Here is a 20299-nt window from a genome sequence, read left to right on the forward strand (position 1 = left end):
GCCAAATACAGGTGTGCCAAGCTTGTAGCGTCATACCCAAGAAGACTTGAGGCTGTAATCGCTGCCAAAGGTGCTTCAACAAAGTACTGTTTTTGATTTGTCATTATGGGGGTATTGTGTATAGATTGATGAGGAAAACAAACAATTGAATCAATTTTAGAAAAAGGCTGTAATGTAACAACATTTGTAAAAGTCTAGGGGTTTGAATACTTTCCGAATGCACTGTAGACATACTATAGTCTGTTGGATCCAAATTGTAAGTGAAGGAATATGGGGTCTCAGGCGAATATAAACTTCCTTGAGGTTGACGTAGACTGTCAATGTGACTGCTGTTTTAAATGCGGGGGAGAGCACAAATCTGTTTGGAATGTTTGATATCAGCTGAGATGTAAAGCTTTTGTCCAATCATTATGAGTGACTCATTCTGACTTACACAACGAACACATTTTAGTCCATTCAGAAGAACCACGTTGGTGGATCCCAAGAAAGTAGTATTTATCCATAAACTACAACACGTGACCAATATTGATTTATTGGCATGATTTTGTTTTTTAAAGAGCATTGATGGATGATCATGGAAAATATTGTTCATTTAAGTGCTCTGGACTGATGTTAATTAAATCAATGTTGTATTACTTTTCAATTAATTGCATTGTTTATTACATTAATTACAATTGATAGATTGTGATAATATCATATACCTCTGCTATTATAGCCTATTTTACTGGCAGCAGATATATAGGTATTTATATTATATATTAGCATCCTGAATATTCTCTCAAATCAAAGACTAAAGAACTTCCAACAACAACTGCTGGATAAGTGCCTCTGAGGACATTAAAAATGTATATTCTTAAAATGCTGATGTCATAATAGAAGCTTCTTGACATCAACTGCACCCAGGACAAAAGCACGGAGACTAAAAACGACACACCACAGTATGCATATCAAAGACAGAAAATGTACTGTTGCAGTGGCACAACAGTGCCCCCTTTTGAAACTGAGCCTCCTCTCCTACAGTGCAACTGCAAACCATCTCGACTGAGGCCACGGCACCTAATCTGGTTTGTGCTTCATAATCCTAAATCTCCCTCGTAGTCAACTGACAAAGAAATTGAAAAGACGAGAAAAACTTGAAAAATACAGTTCCATGTTTCACAAATCCAAAGAAATTACTGACATAAGAAAACATTGAAATAGAAACCATTGAAACCAGAGAGCATTTTAGCATTGGACCAAGAAACGTTGGTTTCTTTGATTCAAACTGTCGATTACATTAATTCAATTGGGAGAAAGTATCATATTAAGTCCAAGACCCAAGAATGCCGTTGGGATCTATCAGCAGGATGTGCGTAATTGGAAACTTCCCCTTGTCTCACAGTACTGTATCAGTACTGACAATCAGGAGTTGATGAGTTACTACGAGACGCTAGCTCCTCCAGCTGACAAAATAAAGAGACATTTTCACTGCTTCTCTCGCAGAGCCAGAGCGATTTCTACAGATTTGGTCAGTGTTCAGGCTTAGACAACCGAGCCAGTGGGACCAAATACTGACTCGAGTCCAGACTGGCCGAAGATGGCATCATATGGCGAAACGATCAAACTGAACTACCACATGAACTGTGCTGCTCAGTTTTCAGAGTTGGACTTAATTAAATATATTTTCAGCTGAATGGTTTATAGCCCCAGATAAAAAAATGTACTGAAGAAGTAGGCCATAACCTTCTAGAAGTTTAACTTCTTTTTTATCGTCATGATGCAGCTTACTCTTCGTCCTCTAGTTACCCCTTTGAATGTGTTTTCCAATTCTTGCACATGGTTGGTGTCTAGCTTTGTAAAATGATCCGTCTGCGCCGCCATAAGAGAGTTCTGTAAAACGGATTTCAACTGTGACCGTGACATCCTATAACAAGTCATGAGACTCATTTTATAATGGCAATTACCAAACTCTTGCTTCTCTCATGAGCTGTGAAAATCACTAGCCTACTGTCGATTGATTTCAAAGTGGCACATGTGAAAATGGACTCAGGGCAGGGAGGCATTTGTTCATTGAAAGGTTTCACCTGCTAGAACCATTTGCACAGGAAAGAGCAGCAGAGCTTCACTAACAGATCACAGTGACACTTTTAAGGTGAGATCGACAAGGGCTCCTTTAACGTTCTTAATGTCGTCTTTTCAATTAACACTTAGGTAGAGGACAGCGTGGAATTGCCCCAGCCTACGGCTCTGCTTCTCTCTGTCAGAGAGTAACAGCCCCCTGTCGTCTGTCTGCACTGAGCTACAGTGGTGTAGGTGTGTAAATGCTGCTGGGTGTGTGTGTGAGAGAGAGAGATAGGTGGGAGTAAATGCTGAAGAGTCAGCTGGTGGTAAATGAATAGCAATCAGGCTCTTAAAGTCAATCTGTGAAAAGAGAGAGGAATTGTTATTTTTCTGTTTTTACCAGAACAACAGAGGGGTATACTATATCTCAGGATCAATTATTTAGCCAGCTAACTTTGATAAACAACCAGAAATAACAATTGATGTTCTGGTTCAATAATAAATCTGAATTTCAATGTGTTTTTGGCTGAGTCAATTTGACCATGTTAAGCCCTCTGGATAATCCCTTTATCTGATCCACACCGATGGGTTCAGAGTTCTACACTTGAAAATATGAAGTCTCCCTATTCCTGTCACTGGGGGAGAGAGGGGAATGTGGAACATTTACACGGTCAGAATATGTTATCGGTAGACATCAGGGATCCTATTGGGAGAATTGAGGAATTTGGGGCTGAGGTCAGGTAAGATAAAGTGAGGAAGAACAGATATCACTAAAGTTCTGCCTAGCAATAAAGATGTCATGTTTAGAGTAAAGGAGGATACTTCCCCAAAATTGGGCTATATATATATATATATATATATATATATATTTGTGCTGGTGGAACCATGTCTTTGTCGTATGCAGCTGTATAACCCAGTGTGTGAATAAACTTGGTTTGAGCTTTACTTATCATCTGTGAGTTTACTCTAAGAACCTAACAATACCACGAGACTGAAATGAGAAGCACCTGAACTGTCATCTGAATGAAACACAATCCTTCCCATTCATGAAATGCAAGCAAAAGTATATGCTGCCCTTAATGCATATATCATAACTGCCGAGCCACATTTTATACACGTTATTTATAAATGCATTGTGTCTGATATGCAGCTATAGAACAGCTGAAAGCCAATTGGTTTGTGAGCCACTTCATTACAACAGACACGTTCGGTACAACAGGCACACTGAAGTCCTGCCGAATTGGCTACCTGCTTCCAGAGCCCCCATGGTGTTGTAACACCTCAATTGGCACTGAGTCAGTCACTGAAGCATCTGCTAAAGAAAAGACTAAAAGGACACATTATAATGATGCAAGTCGCTTAAACTGGGACAGCAAATTTGAATGTTTCCTGAATAAAAGTCGGTAATATGACTTAGAATGAGCTGAAATATCTCCTCTTTCATCCCAATTGCTATTATCGTTCTTGAAAAAGCTAGATGCATATTTTAAACATGAAGGAACATTGCCATTTTACAAAGTTTAGATTTAAAAAAAAGAAGTTTTTAATTGCGTAGAATTTCTCATTGATACATAGACAGAAGAGAACGTTGCTGATCGGATGAAATGGATGAGCCTATATTTAGACTTCTCTGCCCATAGGGAGGAGTGAGCAGGTGCGTGAGGGAGGGAATGAAGAAGGAAACATTCATCTACACCAATCAGCTCCAGAGAAAGTCAGGTCCACGCAATCACTTCAGCCAGATGTTCTTATCTCCGATATCTGCGTTATAACCTTCAGCATACTTCTTTCCCAGGAGCTTTTGGAGAGAAAAGAAACATTTGTGAATTGAATTATATGGAGAGAAGTGACAGGGGAAATAGCTTATTAGGCATCCTAACACATCTGGGCTGTATTACCTGGTATAGTTGGAAAAAAATATTGCAAGAAAATGTAAGTGAGAAACCGACAGGTTGGCTAAAATTAAACAATTTTAAAGGGATACTTCAGGATTTTGGCAATGAGGCCCTTTATCCACTTCCCCAGAGTCAGATAAACTTGTGGATACCATTATTTTTGTCTCCGTGTTCAGTATGAAGGAAGTTAGAGGTAGTTTCGCGAGCCAACGCTAACTAGCATTAGCTAACGCTAGTTAGCAATGTCCTTCAAACCACAGGCAAATACATAAAAATGGTGTCCATGAGTTCATCTGACTCTGGGAAAGTAGATAAAGGGCCACATTGCCAAAATCCCGAAGTATCCCTTTAATACTGAACATGGAATTAAATCAATTGGGTAATAGTTGATATGTTCTGAAACCCTCTGAAGAAGGGGGAAAGTCATAGCATACACTTTACAAAACAAATCATTAAAACTAAGCCAAAGCAAGGGGTTTCAATAATCATAAGTCCAAAATCAGTTGTGGGAATTGTTTGGGTAAGAAGAGACAAGTGAGATTCCACAGGACACTTGGGCATGTTTAAGAGTTCTATGATTTAAGGAGCTGGGCCTACTTATTCCCTTAAGCATTGAAGAACTAGCCACTCGAGACTCCTCTATCCCTTGGACATGGGATGATAGTAAAGACTAATGGTAAAGCAAAGTGTTGTGTCACTGGGGGCGACATTGCAATCCATCACCCCAGAGACTTGGAAAACAGCATGGTAGGAGTTACTGCTAATGTGATAAGTTACTGCATTAGTTACTGCTAATGTGATACAGCCACGCCACTCTCTGTCACCCGGGCCACGCTACACCATGAGTCTTGTGAGTAAAAAAAAGAGAGTCTAGTGTTAACAGAGTCTTACACGGCTTCTCTTATCCAGTACTGTTATCAGACAGCCAAAGAAGCTAAAAATAAAATACATTTATTTACAGCTTCAAATACAATTGAAGATTGGAGAAGTTGTGTTTGATTGCAAATATCAATATTGGAGAGGCATTCAAGTTTTATTTTGTTTACTTTGAGTTCTTGGCATCTGCGGTTTTTTTTTACCTGCCGAAACCTAAATGAATCTCCAGACAAGCCCCTATCGATTCCTAGTTTTGTCAAATACAGTACATGCTCTATTGCAGAATCCTACCCTGCACTTTACCAGAAGTGAACTTTGTCAACATAAAAGTACGGAGGAGAAAATATAGACAACCTAAGCTCACCATATTTCATATTACCCCATGCTTATCCTCCCACTTGTTCTAGTATGATAATGCACACCATACAAAACGTCAGCCCAAAAGACCCTGTAGCACATTATATACCCCCACTTTACAGCAGCAGCCAGACAACTCATCTCCAGTCAATAAAAGGTCAGAACAGAATGTTTTCCTGCAACAATGATACCAATGACTATTAGAGACATGAGAATATTCCACATCTGGCATCTCTATCATTCTATACATTTCAGGTTATGACGGAGGAAAAAACATTGTGGACGGACTCAAGCCAGAAGAGAGGGAGAAGGAAAATACTACACAACAAAAAAAAAAATCAAATAAAAAGGGTGAAAAGGAGTAGTGTTTAGGCCCAAACCTCATCATCCAGCACGGTTAAGGCCCAAACCTCATCATCCAGCACGGTTAAGGCCCAAACCTCATCATCCAGCACGGTTAAGGCCCAAACCTCATCATCCAGCACGGTTAAGGCCCAAACCTCATCATCCAGCACGGTTAAGGCCCAAACCTCATCATCCAGCACGGTTAAGGCCCAAACCTCATTACCCAGCACGGTTAATCATATATCATAAGATAAGTAGAGTGCTTTTCTCCCTTACCGATTTGAAGGCATAGTAGTCTGCGTCATACTCGTGAGCGCCGATGGTGACCTCAGGGAGGAAGTTGGGTACAAGGGTCAGGTCTGCCACCCTCATCTTGTCTTCCACCCTGGGGAGAGAGAGGCAGGAAAACAGCAGGCGGATAAGGCCTACAGAGCTCCAAAATATACTATATAGGCCTACCCATGTACTAAATGTGACAGGAATGTAGCGACAACACTTAGTTTCAGGGCTACACATCTCGGGAGCAAATGAAGTGGATCTACTTACAGCATTCTCATGTAGTGTAATGTGACGTCATCCTGTTCTACCCAAGGTCCTTTCTCGAACTTCAAGTCCTCAATGTCTTCTGCAATCTGTAGATGAGATAAACAAAAATAATGTAAGTCTATTTTGACAATAGGATTTTGTGAGGGATTGGATAGGCCTATAAAATAACATCAACAGCATGTTTGTCTTCTCATGTCTCCAATAGGGATGCAGCGATTCATATCGGCCCCATTTTATATGTTTAAGATATGAGTGCATCAGTCTGTGTAAACCCAGACTGATCCAAATATAGCATGCATTGTTCAGAAGAAAATAGATTCAAATGTTATGCATCAAATTACCTTCTCTCTACCTTTGGAAAATTCCTCATATTTTGTGACAACGGTGTCCTCTCCTTCAGTGTTAAACTAAGCATGTAATTATTTTGGCAGCCATTGATCGACAAGTCATTTTCCATGCCGAAAAACCCCAGGCAATATTTGTATCATAGTCAATCTGCACGCAGCTTCGTGTGCACTGACCAATGAGAGGTAAGCCTATTCCTGACCTGGCAAATCTGCAGGTCACCTTCAGCATTCAAATGTAGGCAAAATGGCTTGTGCTATATTAGGCTTTATTGTTTTGAGTGACAACCAATGTAATAAGGCTGGGAATTGCCAGGGACCTCAACGATTATTGCCATACTTCGGTGCCGATGTAATATTGTGGTGAAACTGTGGGACAGCTTTGTAAGGAATGACGTCACTAAATCAGGAACTAATTGCTTGCATCAGCGTGCCTGTGCTGCAAGATGGTGATTTCAGAGGACAAAAACCAAAACATTGTCGCCCCCCCTAACTGATAGTGTTAGATGCCCAGTGTCCCTTATGGCTCAGGTGACTACACACACACACCATACACAAATCCAGCTCAGAGAAGCCCCAGCTCATGAGCTCAATCAGAAGCAGATTTGAACTCAGAATGGAAAAATGAATGTGTCAATGCAACAAATGTTAGTGCATCGTATCTCATCGATTCATTCCTCTAAAATCAAACCAAATAGTTTCAAACTAAAACGTGTCGTTCCTGTATCGTATCAGAGCCCATGTATCTATTACTGAACTAAAATATAAAAGCAACAAGTGTCGGTTCCAAGTTTCATGAGCTGAAATAGGAGATCCCAGAAATGTTCCATACACACAAAAAGCTTATTTCTCTCAAATTTTGTGCACAAATGTGTTTTACATCCCCGTTAGTGAGCATTTAGCCTTTGCCAAGATAATCCATCCACCTGACAGGTATGGCATATTAAGGAGATGATTAATCTTATGGCTTAGATCCCGCTAACGGGATCGATATGATGATCATTACACGGCATGGCATTACACGGCATGATCATTACACTTGTGCGGGGAACAATAAAAGGTCACTCTAAAATGTGCAGTTTTGTCACATAACACAATGCCACAGATGGCTTAAGTTTTGAAGGAGCGTGCAATTGGTACGCTGACTGCAGGAATGTCCACCAGAGCTGTAGCCAGAGAATTGAATGTTCATATCTCTACCATAAGCTGCCTCCAATGTCGTTTTATAGAATTTGGCAGTACATCCAACTGCCCTCAACCGTAGACCACGTGTAACCACGCCAGCCCAGGACCTCCACGTCCGGCTTCTTCACCCTCGGGATTGTCTGAGACCAGCCACCAGCTGATCAAAGTGAGGAGCATCTAGGTCTGTAATAAAGCCCTTTTGTGGGGAGAAAAAAAATGATTGGTGAGGCCTGGCTCCCCAGTGGGTGAGCATGGCTCCCAAGTGGGTGGGACTATGCCTTTTCAGGTCCACCCATGGCTGCGTCCCTGCCCAGTAATGTGAAATCCATAGATTAGGGCCTAATGAATTTATTTAAATGGCCTGATTTCCTTATATGAGCTGTAAACTCAGTAAATTCGTTGAAGTTGTTGCATTCAGATATTTCTGTTCAGTATAGATACACATCAAGTCATCTTGACAAGGGAAAGATGGCGATCCCTGGCCTCTAGTCACACTTTGTATTTTCTTACCCTCTCGATGTCTTGTGCCTGCGTTGCATCATAAGCAAGCAATTCTGCATTCTCACTGAAATACAGAAAAACGATCACAAAAAAAGGTTAAACATCAAACAGCATGAGCCATCCATGGGGTCATCGCAGAGGTATCGAGCATAGTATTCCCTTCAATAGACAGCTTTGTAGTCCACCAACCTTATTTTGGGAAGGTAGGTCTTCTTGTACGCATCCTCAATGCTCTTCAGATAGGGTAGGGGCACATCCTGAGGGTAAGACAGGATAGATAGAATAAAATACAGGAACAACACACATTAGTAAATAGGCTATTTGAAAAGTTTAAATAACTACACCACATTCAACACAATTCACTGGCTTAGTGTAAGTGCCTTAAATGGATTGAAGTTAACAAGTGGAACACCCAAAGTGGTCAACAAGCAGAAGATTTGGATTTGGAACGGCTGTTGAAACATTCTCACCTTCAATGATCTGATTTGTAGAGCAGAAAGGTAATGAGGCCTAACTTGAGAATACTCTTGGCACACGCTATCACATGGTTCAGTGGGAACGGATACAGATCTATGCCAAGGACAACCCTTGTATTCTTATCCAGGCTTCAGTTTGATTTCATTCCTGTATTGACCACTATTAAGCTTAAACCCTAAAACACAGTGCCGCTTTTGGGCATATAGCCTGAACAAGACATTAGGTTATTTAACATGCATCCGAAACATTGAATAGCATAAGTTCATACACAGCATACGTGCTTTTTTAACAGCTTTAAAACTGATGGCTGAACTAGGGGTCAACCGAATAATCGGCATGGTCGATTAATTAGGGCCGATTTCATAACAACTAGGGGTCAACCGATTAATCTGCATGGTCGATTAATTAGGGCAGATTTCATAACAAAATTGGTAATCTGCCTTTTTGGACGCCGATTATGGCCGATTACATTGCACTCCAGGAGGAGACTGCGTGGCAGGCTGACCACCTGTTACACGAGTGCAGCGTCAAAAAGGACCCTGTGGCTGCAAGATGCCAAGATAAGTTTCTAGCTAGCTTTAAACTTATCTTCACATAATCACTAGTTAACTTCACATGGTTGATGATATTAAATAGGTTAACTAGCTTGTCCTGCGTTGCATAAAGTCAATGCGGTGCCTGTTAATTTATCTATCTAATCACAGCCTACTTCAACTTCGCCAAACGGGCGATGATTTAACAAAAGCACATTCGTGAAAAAAAGCACATTCGTTGCACAAATGTACCTAACCATAAACATCAATGCCTTTCTTAAAATCAATACACAGAAGTATATATTTTTTAACCTGCATATTTAGTTCAAATAAATGCATGTTAGCAGGCAATATTAACTCGGGAAATTGTCACTTCTCTTGCGATCAGTGCGAGCAGAGTCAGGGTATATGCAACAGTTAGTGCCGCCTGGCTTGTTGCGAACTGTGTCTCTTCCTAACAAAGACCGGAATTAATTTGCCAGAATTGTACATAATTATGAGATAACATTGAAGGTTGTGCAATGTAACAGCAATATTTAGACTTAGGGTTGCCACCCGTTCGCCAAAATACGTAATGGTTCCATATTTCACTGAAAGAATAAACGTTTTGTTTTCGAAATGATAGTTACCGGATTTGACCATATTAATGACCAAAGGCTCGTATTTCTGTTTGTTTATTATAATTAAGTCTATGATTTGATATTTGATAGAGCAGTCTGAGCGGTGGTAGGCAACAGCAAACTCGTAAGCATTCATTCAAACAGCACTTTACTGTGTTTGCGAGCAGCTTTTTAGCAATGCTTGAGGCACAGCGCTGTTTATGACGTCAAGCCTATCAACTAAGTGCCTATAAGAACATCCCATAGTCAAAGGTAAATGAAATACAAATGGTACAGAGAGAAATGGTCGACAAGTCATAATTCCTATAATAACTACAAAGTAAAAGTGGGAATATTGAAGAACTGGGAATATTGAACCACCAGCTTTCATATGTTCTCATGTTCTGAGCAAGGAACTTAAACATAGGCTTTTTACATGGCACATACTGCACTTTTACTTTCTTCTCCAACACTGTGTTTTTACATTATTTAAACCAAACATGAACATGTTTCATTATTTATTTAAGACTAAATAGATTGTATGTATTATATTAAGTTAAAATAAAAAGGTTCATTGCTTATTCAGTATTGTTGCAATTGTCATTATTATAAATATCTTTGGTCCTCCAATAAATCGGTATTGAAAAATCATAATGGGTCGACCTCTAATCCATATACCCATATAGCACCACCAGGCTACTACTGTACACCATACACCCATATAGCACCTCTAGCCTGGTGATGTTGTTGGGGCTTTAAACTAAAGGCATTTTAAACTTGTCTCAAAGTCTCTACAGTGGTTGTGATCTATTTCAGAAACAGAAAAAGACTATGCTCAGCCTGTCACAAACGGAGAATGATGTTCTTAATTTGAATTTGTAATTTGCCAAATGCCTCTGGTAATCAGTCACGATTACAGAAATGAGTTGTGGCTTTCCAGCCTGCGCTGCCTATTTAGCACCTCTCACACTTGGCAGGCAGGTGGGCGGGCAGGCGGTCGAGCTTCACAAAGCCTGGTAGTTATTAGCATTGAGGCCCCAGCAATAATCTCCTCTTTAAAGATAATCACGGAGGGTTGGAGGAATCTGGTGCAAATCAAGTTACATAGGGAGTCTTAGAGTAGTGCTAACGACAAGTCATCAGTGCTTAAAACCTAGGCTATTTTCAACTTGCCTGATTTGATTCATACTTTAGATCAGTTTTCCAAAGTTGTGAGTCTCTGATTGGACTGAAGTGTAAATCAATATATGAAAAACTTGTAGCAGTGCCAGGCATTCACACAATTTACAATAATTTTTGGACAGGTCTCAAAATCGGTTAAATAAACAAGTTCAGTCACATTCCACAGGTTCTACATAACGGATGGTCTTTCACAGACAGACAATATGTCAAGAAGAGGTTAGTAAGGCTGATATTTTTTTCTCTCACTACCTTGCCTGATGCCTTCAGCTTCTTCTGCACTTCTTCTGCTGGCATGTCCACATAGATGACCAAGTGGGGGGGAAGGAACTCACAGATGCTGATACCTTTGATTTCATTGTAGTGGTCAACACCTGCATTACAGAACATACAAGATTCATCAACCTCAGCAATGCAAAATGCCCCCATGTTAAAAAAGCTTCTTCACCCCGATTATTCATGGAAAACACTAATGACCTTTCAATATCATGGCATTGTCAAGTTGGTGTTAAACCAGATCCAATTCATAACAAAAGACTATTCAGATCTGTTCCACCCTTGTTATAGGCATTTCAGTACTTACACTGCTTTCTGATGTAACCCTGTTTGAACATGGCCTCCACAAACACCACGTCACTGTAGGGGGAGCGCTCTAAGACCACACCTTGGCCTGGAGTGAGAGAAAGTTCATAACAAGAACATGAATAGAGTAATGTTTGTTTAAGATCTAAATGAAAACAGACATTTAGAATAGCACTAGGCATTCATTTAACTACAGAAACACGTCAAGAGGTCAAGAGCTAAATGTCTGTTGTTTTTCCCCCAATAGCCTAACACAATCTTGCTGTCATTTTTTTGTGTGATATGTGAGCGCATTCCTTAGCCAACCAGCCATACCTGTGGTGAGCAGATGTTCCATGGCGTCTGACCACTGCAGGAGCCTCATGAGGTACATCCATGCCTGCAGCCGGTAGGAGTTCCCATCAGCAGCCTTGGGGTCTCCGTAGAACTTCTCCAGGCTGCAGTTACCATTAAATGCAGTTGGCAGAGGCGCCTTCTCCGCTGTCATCTTGTCCAAGTAGTGCGTGTCAGGCTCGGGCATGTACAGCATCCCTACAGACGTCAGGCAACGTGTTAATGTTGTCAATCTACAATGGGGGCGGGGGGGTCATTGTGCCCTTCTGTTTTGTCCCAGCAGGTAGGAAAGGGATTAAAAAAATAAAAATGTTGGTACTACCAGAGAATACCATAACTACGCCACATTGATATGCGCTTTAAATGAGTCAAAAAATGCTGATGATTGCCATAATCAACTTCTAACCTACCAACTTATAAAGCCTAATAAACAAGTAGTTTATAACTGCATTGACAACAGCCTAATCATTACCCAGCTTTTCAGCCAGATTCTGAGCCAGCGCCCCCTTTCCTGAGGCCAGGTTGCCATCAATGGAGATTATCTTGCTGTTCTCCTTGAACCTTGGAGTTGTCCTCTCGCCCAGTGCATATGCCCACCAACCGTACCGCAGGTTCCTTACTGAGCTTGTGTGAATACCAGCCTAAAATACAGAATATATGTTTATCAATGAACAGTAGTTCACAAATCAAATATTGAAATGTACTCAGTGTCAATAGAATGAGCATGTGAATGTCATGCTTCTGTCCTGTCCAGACTAAAATCAACCGGTAATGGCTGGTCCACCAGGCAACATTCTGAGCTCATCTAGTAAACATGAGCTAATTAATTTAGCTAGCTAGACATCATGTTTGAGTTAAATGAAGCTAGCTGTTAATTATTTACAATACATTATTGCAGAATAGTTGTTGACAGATGCAAAACACACATCTGTTAGCATTAGGATTGTTGTTCTGGTGTCCTTGTACCAAAGCTTGTGAACTTGATGCCCTTCGTTGCGCGAGAGAGCATTTCTGCAATTCGTTTGACAACCTTACCGTCCGAATAGTTGTCCCTATATTCAACACGGCTATCCCCGAGGGGAGGGCCCACTGGAGTACCCGTACCGCCATGGTTATTTACCACCAGAACCACAAATCGTCTCCAAAATTGCTCTATTTGATAGTCCTTCGTGGCGCGACAATAACGCGTCGGGAGTTTCTTGTGTGTGCCAGTAGTCGCGTAATATTGACGTCATTAATAGTGTGCAATTGAATTGCCTGAAAGAAAAAGAGGAATTTCAAATGTTCAATATGATCTACCTACTGTCTCGTTTATAAGAGTTACAGGGTGTGTTAACGGGTGGTATGCCGTCCTCCCCGGCCGTTGGCATGGTGCAGGAGTAGATAGGATCAAAGTAGTGGAATAGTGTAGTCTGTAGTGGGTTGTTCATGAACGTAGGTGGCAGCTGAGAAGTATGGATGTATGATATTTTACCGCAGAAGAGTTGTAAGATGTATTTGAGATTTTTTTTTTAATGAAATAGTGTTATATGGGTGTAGGGTTGGTTGGTAGTGCAATTTCTTATTTTTCCTTTTTATTTTTGTATCACAAATGTAACGTGGTCGAACACACTACCAGTAGGTGGCGGCATGCACAAACAAAACGTGCGAACACCATGATACCAAAGAGGAAGAAGCTACTGTCTCTTTTCTAACTTTTTTTTTACAGTAAATGTTTTAATACAGCAAGTTGCATGCAAGTGCTCTAACACTAAATCCCTTATGACGGTTACATGAAAAAGAGAGTTGGAACAGGAGAGAAAACATTAACAGTGTATGCCCCTCTGTGGTCTAGGTTCTAGAACAAAGTACATGTCCAGATTGTAGTAGATAAAATTGGGAGACCACTCTAAACAATGTAATTTGCATTACATCAGTGGGACAAGAGATAGTAACAACATATGGCCGTAAGACTTGCTTATTGTAAATGCTTCAACTTTGCTGACAGTAAGAAACAAAAAAGGGTGTGGTATTTGTTATTCCAAAAATTGGTGTAGTTGACTTTGGAATAACGGTTCATTCATCAATATAAATTCAGAAGAACATTTAATTTTTTTATGAAAACAATCCACTCGGTCCTCATCACTGCAGATTGTGTATCATCTCCTCTTTGGCGATGAGATGTGTGGTTTTGTTGACCAGGGACATGACGGAGTTCAGTTTGTGGGACCAGTCGTTGGGCAGGTCGTTGGGGTCCTTCGGCCTCTGGAAGTTGATGATGCCGGCTAGCCTGTCCACCTTGGCGTAGATGGTCTTGTTCACCACCAGGTTGGAGAGGAACTCCTCAGACTCGTCAATGGAGAGGTCCAGGAGGCCAGCCATCCTCTTCATTGTGATTCTTGTGTAATATTTGGCCATAATTCTTATATTGTGCTCCACCACTCTATTCTTGAGGTCCTTCCACCTCTTCTCGCCCTCCTCTGAGCAGTTGAATACGTCGGTGGCCGGGCTGTCGGGGGAGCCCTCCCTCAGCTCCTCCCCATAATCCTCCACCAGTGAGGCCCAACGCATTAGCTCCATGGTGGTGAACTGCTTCAGGAGGTCCTTGTATTTGGCTATTTCTTCCAATTTCTTGTCCTCGTTGATTCTGTGCACCAGGTCTGACTGCTCGTTGTCGTATGGAGCCAGTATCACATACAGAACAACACTTTTCAGGGCCTGTTGCCATTTGGAGCTATCCTCCAGAATGCAGGGGGTATCATAGATGGCACAGTAGTGTTTGCAGATGGACAAGTAGGTTCCCTCGTGCTGGTCTACTTGGATCATCAGATTGTAATACTTCAGCTTAGACTCCTCGGTGCCATCCTCTGTAATGAAATTGGTGTTGATCTTCTTGCTGATGATCTGGGAGCGGATGTATTCCTTGACAGCGATGCTCCAAGATCACCTTCTCTTTCTTCTCCGTGGAGCCGTATGTCTCCACCTGCAGCTCTTGGAGGATTGCTGCGGCCTCTTTGACCTCGCCATGCTGCTCCTTGATGTTTGCCAATGTTTTGGTCAGCCTGGCTCGCTCAATCTCCACATAGATCTTTCCAGCGGTCACTGTGCGTAGTGTGTCAATGAGTCTCAGCTTAACGGTCAGGTCGGTCACGGTATCTACATACTTGTAACATTACTGCACCATCTTAGCAACAGCCCCTTTGAGCTGACTCCTCCTTTTAGAGAGCAGCATGATGTTTTCATTCAGGGCATCCATGTCCTTCGCTTCATAGAACATCTGCTCAACGGCCACTAGGATTCTGGAGGTTGACACCATGTCAGAAGCCGTTGTTGTTTGCATCTCCAGCGACAAGAGGCTTTCAACGGCCTCCTGCAGCCTACCTTCTTTTGCCATTTTGGCACACTCCAGTAGACGTGTATCTATAGTTGAACTGTAGTCATATCTCCATCGTCACAAGCTTGCCATATGATCTTTCTGATCGCTCCACCCCTGCTGACATGTTTTCCGACATTGTAAGTTGAATACTACGGCGAATTGACAAATTAAATGTCTGCTAAGTGCTAAGAGCTTTTTTCTAACTTCAACTATGCACACACCAAGGTTATGCTGTTGGTCAGCGGTGGAAAAAGTAGCCATTGTCATACTTGAGTAAAAGTAAAGATACCTTAATAGAAAATGGCTCAAGTAAAAGTGAATGTCGTCCAGTACAATACTACTTGAGTAAAAGTCTGAAAGTATTTGGTTTTAAATATACTTAAGTCTCAAAAGTAAATGTAATTGTTAAAATATACCTAAGTATCAAAAGTAAAAGTACGAATCATATACAATTCTTTATATTCTATATTTTTAATTACGGAAAGCCAGGGTCACACCAATGCTCAGACATAATTTACAAATGAAGTCATTTGTGTTTTGTGAGTCCGCCAGATCAGAGGCAGTAAGGATGACCAGGGATGTTCTCTGTTTAGTGAGTCTGCCAGATCAGAGGCAGTAAGGATGACCAGGGATGTTCTCTGTTTAGTGAGTCTGCCAGATCAGAGGCAGTAAGGATGACCAGGGATGTTCTCTGTTTAGTGAGTCCGCCAGATCAGAGGCAGTAAGGATGACCAGGGATGTTCTCTGTTTAGTGAGTCCGCCAGATCAGAGGCAGTAAGGATGACCAGGGATGTTCTCTGTTTAGTGAGTCTGCCAGATCAGAGGCAGTAAGGATGACCAGGGATGTTCTCTGTTTAGTGAGTCTGCCAGATCAGAGGCTGTAAGGATGACCAGGGATGTTCTCTGTTTAGTGAGTCTGCCAGATCAGAGGCAGTAAGGATGACCAGGGATGTTCTCTGTTTAGTGAGTCTGCCAGATCAGAGGCAGTAAGGATGACCAGGGATGTTCTCTGTTTAGTGAGTCTGCCAGATCAGAGGCAGTAAGGATGACCAGGGATGTTCTCTGTTTTGTGAGTCCGCCAGATCAGAGGCAGTAAGGATGACCAGGGATGTTCTCTGTTTAGTGAGTCTGCCAGATCAGAGGCAGTAAGGATGACCAGGGATGTTTGCTTGATAAGTGCATGAATTGGAACATTTTCCTATCCTGCTAAGCATTACAAATCTAACAAGTAATTTTGGGTGTCAGGGAAAATGTATAGAGTAAAAAGTACATTATTTTCTTTAGGAATGTAGTGAAGTAAAAGGAAAAGTTGGCCAAAAAGATACCCCCCAAAACTACTTAACCTCTCTGGGATAGGCGGGAAGCAAATGTCCCCCCTGTCCAGTTGCCAGGGAAAATGCGGGGCGCCAAATTCAAATAAAATATTATAAAATTCAAACTTTCATTAAATCACACATGTAAGATACGAAATTAAAGCTACACTCGTTGTGAATCCAGGCAACATGTCAGATTTCAAAAAGGCTTTTCGGTGAAAGCATAAGAACCTATTATCTGATGATCGCACAACAGTAAACAAAGAGAGAGTAGCATATTTCAACCCTACATACACCACACAAAATGCAGAAATAAAATATAAATCATGCCTTACCTTTGATGAGCTTCTTTTGTTGGCATTCCAATATGTTGCATAAATATCACAAATGGTCCTTTTGTTCGATTAATTCCGTCGATATATATCCAAAATGTCCCTTTATTTGGCGGGTTTGATTCAGAAAAAAACAGCTTCCAATTGGTGCAACGTCAATACAAAATGTCTCAAAAGTTACCTGTAAACTTTGCCAAAACATTTCAAACTACTTTTGTAATACAACTTTAGGTATGTTTAAACGTTAATAATCGATCAAATTGTAGACGGGACAATCTGTGTTCAATACAGGAAGACAGTAAACTCACGCTACATTTCCAGTCAGGGCCATTCTCAAAGGTACACTTCAAATGACACAAATTCAAGATGGCCGTACTTCTTCATTACACAAAGGAATAACCTCAACCAATTTCCAAAGACTGGTGACATCCAGTGGAAGCGGTAGGAACTGCAAACAAGTGCCTTAGAAATCTAATTTTCCAATTAAATCTCATTGAATAGACAGTGACATAAAAAATAAAAAAATCTGAATGGTTAGTCCTCGGGGTTTTACCTTCTACATAAGTTCTGTTATACTCACAGACATTATTCAAACAGTTTTAGAAACTTCAGAGTGTTTTCTATCAAAATCTACTAATAATATGCATATATTCTTGGCATGAGTAGCAGGAAGTTGAAATTGGGTACGCTATTTATCTAAAAGTGAAAATGCTGCCCTCTATTCCAAAGAGGTTTTAAGTAGTACTTTAACATGTTTTTACTTAAGTACTTCTGTTGGTCTATAAGTACAACAGTACTTCAAACAAACACAATTTACATTTCAGCAGATGTGATGAAGATACACCATCCATAGACGCTAACTACTTTCGCGCCTATCAACGATAGTATTGTAACGACCCTCGGTTTATTATTGCAGATATCGACTCTGCCGTTTGAGCATGCTTTTGCTGTACAGTTGATAGCGCGCTGGACTTCGGGCTAGAAGGTCTGGGATTCGAGACCTGCTCCCTGCTGTTTCATTACAGTATCGTTGTAGGGAGGTCATACAGGCACATGGAGGCCACACACACTACTGAGCCTCATTTTGACTTGTTTTAAGGACATTACATCAATGTTGGATCAGCCTGTAGTGTGGTTTTCCTCTTTAATTGTGAGTGTGACTCCAAATCCAGACCTCCATGGGTTGATAAATTTGATTTCCATTGATAATTTTGGTGTGATTTTGTTGTCAGCACATTCAACTGTGTAAAGAATAAAGTATTTAATAATAATAATTCATTCATTCAGATCTAGAATGTGTTATTTTAGTGTTCCCTTTATTTATGTGAGCAGTGTATTTTCCATAACCAAAAATATTGTATTTTCAGCTGTTTGAAGCTTGTGTACAAAACTGAAAGTAGAGAAGACACAAACACTAAAATGAATAACAGGAATCATAGAAATAGCTCACATAGAACAGGTCAGACACTTCTTAGACTTGATTTCAATGAGACTGACAGATCTGTAACACTAATTTCTATATGAATTTGGTCGGGTCGCCCAAGAAGTTACATATTGCAGCTTTAATAGAATATTAACTTTAAATAGTCCGATGTTCACTGGACACTGTCATAGACTCTTTTTTTGTTATTGCCCGAGATACAGACTGCTTTATTGATCCGCTAATACAGGACTGGCAAAGGCCCAATGCTACGGTAGGCTATATAAAATTGGGGGAAATTAGTTAGGCGTATTTGAAAAACGCACAGTGCATTCTGAAAATATTCAACCCCCTTGATTTTTTTCTCAAAATGCTGTTACTTTACAGACTTATTCTAAAATGGATTAAATTGTGTTTTACCCTCATCAATTTCTTTTCAAATGTGTAAAATAAAAAGAAGGAACGATCACATTTACATAAGTATTCAGACACTTTACTCATTACTTAGTTGTAGCAGCTTTGGCAGGGATTACAGCCACAAGTCTTTTTGGGTATGAGGCTGCAAGCTTGGCACACCTGTATTTGGGGAGTTTCTCCCATTCTTCTCTGCAGATCTTCTCAAGCTACGTCAGATTGGATGGGGAGCGTCGCTGCACAGCTATTTTCAGCTCTCTCCAGAGATGTTTGATTGGGTTAAAGTCCGGGCTCTGGCTGGACCACTCAAGGACATTCAGAGACTTGTCCCGAAGCCACTCCTGCATTATTGTCTTGTCTGTGTGCTTAGTGTTGTTGTCCTGTTGGAAGGTGAACCTTCACCCAAGTCTTAAGTCCTGAGCACTCTGGAGCAGGTTTTCATCAAGGATCTCTCTGTACTTTTCTCTGTTCATCTTTCCCTCGATCCTCACTAGTCTCCCAGTCCATGCCACTGAAAAACATCCCCACAGCATGATGCTGCCATGCTTCACCTTAGGGATGGTGCCAGGTTTCCTCCAGATGCGATAATTGGCATTCAGACCAAAGAGTTCAATCTTAGTTTCAGCAGACCAGAGAATCTTGTTTCTTTAACTCCAGACACACACACACACACACACACACACACACACACACACACACACACACACACACACACACACACACACACACACACACACACACACACACACACACACACACACACACACACACACACACACACACACACACACACACACACACACACACACACACTTATCTACAGGAACCAGGGTAATTAGTGAATAAAGTACAGCACAGTAAAACAACAATACGCAATATTCAGGTATCACGGCTCGAACCCTGTGAGGCCAGTTGTGGCATTTGGCAACGCATCTCTGACGAATTTCCTCTAGTTTATGGCAGGTTTTATTTCACTTTTCTGCAGCTCAGTAAATTTTACAGTGCCAATAGGGAGGCAATTTGCCTGTTTTGTTTATCATTAAACAACTGGACATCCATGGCAACAAAAGTAGGTTTTAGCGTTCAACCCGGTACTTCACTGAAAATAGATACTTCATGAAAGCGATTTATAGTCATTTGCCAAATATTGCATTGCTGTTTTTACCTGATCTGTGTAACCAATCTGCATGCTTTAATTTCATACTATTTACATTGCTGACCTATGATAGGAAAAGATACAGTATGTTTGCTTCTGTTTATTCATGAAACAGAAATAGTATATTTGATCGTTTTTTCAGTATAGAACATTTTTTGTTCTAAATCAAAGATTTCATGCAAGAGGAGAAGGTAGAGCTGGTAGTTGACCCCACAATCTGTTTCTTCTCCAGAGAGCAGAGGAAGACATGAACACCGAGCGGCGAGGAAAAGACCACAGAAAATGGGACAACAATTATGGTCCTCTCTTCCCTGCATGACAGACATTGTGGTTTCTCCCCAACGCAGAACACACAGAAGCGATTGCCATAATTAGCTAATAACATCACCATTTACAGCTCGCCCGTTGCAGTCCAAATGGGCAGAAACCATGACACTCCCTGGGCACATTATATGACCTGATGGTAATGGAGTAGCAGTTTTACAGTCTATAATGAGACTGAGTCACAAGTTGAGGT

The 20299-nt window shown here is 41.0% G+C and overlaps 1 protein-coding gene and 1 pseudogene across 2 annotated transcripts; both read right to left on the reverse strand.

Annotated features, from left to right (window-relative positions):
• Window positions 1-3559: 3559 nt before the first annotated feature.
• On the reverse strand, window positions 3560-13024 carry LOC124003993 (NADH dehydrogenase [ubiquinone] 1 alpha subcomplex subunit 10, mitochondrial-like). The gene is made up of 10 exons (XM_046316446.1): window positions 12828-13024; window positions 12265-12433; window positions 11775-11990; window positions 11461-11547; window positions 11130-11251; window positions 8279-8346; window positions 8099-8153; window positions 6060-6145; window positions 5790-5898; window positions 3560-3838 (listed from the first exon to the last, which is right to left on the reverse strand). Exons 1-10 carry the CDS (start codon window positions 12900-12902, stop codon window positions 3770-3772), a joined length of 1056 nt encoding a protein of 351 aa, XP_046172402.1. The 5' UTR covers window positions 12903-13024; the 3' UTR covers window positions 3560-3769.
• Window positions 13025-13495: 471 nt separating this feature from the next.
• On the reverse strand, window positions 13496-15283 carry LOC124030591 (annotated as a pseudogene). The gene has a single exon (XR_006838003.1). The product of XR_006838003.1 is annotated as a 26S proteasome non-ATPase regulatory subunit 12-like (transcript).
• Between the last annotated feature and the right edge of the window lie 5016 nt (window positions 15284-20299).

This window comes from Oncorhynchus gorbuscha, linkage group LG01 (assembly GCF_021184085.1).
Source record: "Oncorhynchus gorbuscha isolate QuinsamMale2020 ecotype Even-year linkage group LG01, OgorEven_v1.0, whole genome shotgun sequence".
Taxonomy (NCBI): Eukaryota; Metazoa; Chordata; class Actinopteri; order Salmoniformes; family Salmonidae; genus Oncorhynchus; species Oncorhynchus gorbuscha.

What these genes read in the sequence shown, in the direction of transcription:
- LOC124003993 (XM_046316446.1), bottom strand. Translation starts at nt 12,902, where the DNA reads ATGGCGGTACGGGTACTCCAGTGGGCCCTCCCCTCGGGGATAGCCGTG. An exon ending in GAATCTGGCTGAAAAGCTGG is followed by an intron (nt 11,991 to 12,264) that starts GTAATGATTAGG and finishes TGACGTCTGTAG; the next exon opens with GGATGCTGTACATGCCCGAG. An exon ending in ACTACTATGCCTTCAAATCG is followed by an intron (nt 3,839 to 5,789) that starts GTAAGGGAGAAA and finishes TCTCTCCAAAAG; the next exon opens with CTCCTGGGAAAGAAGTATGC.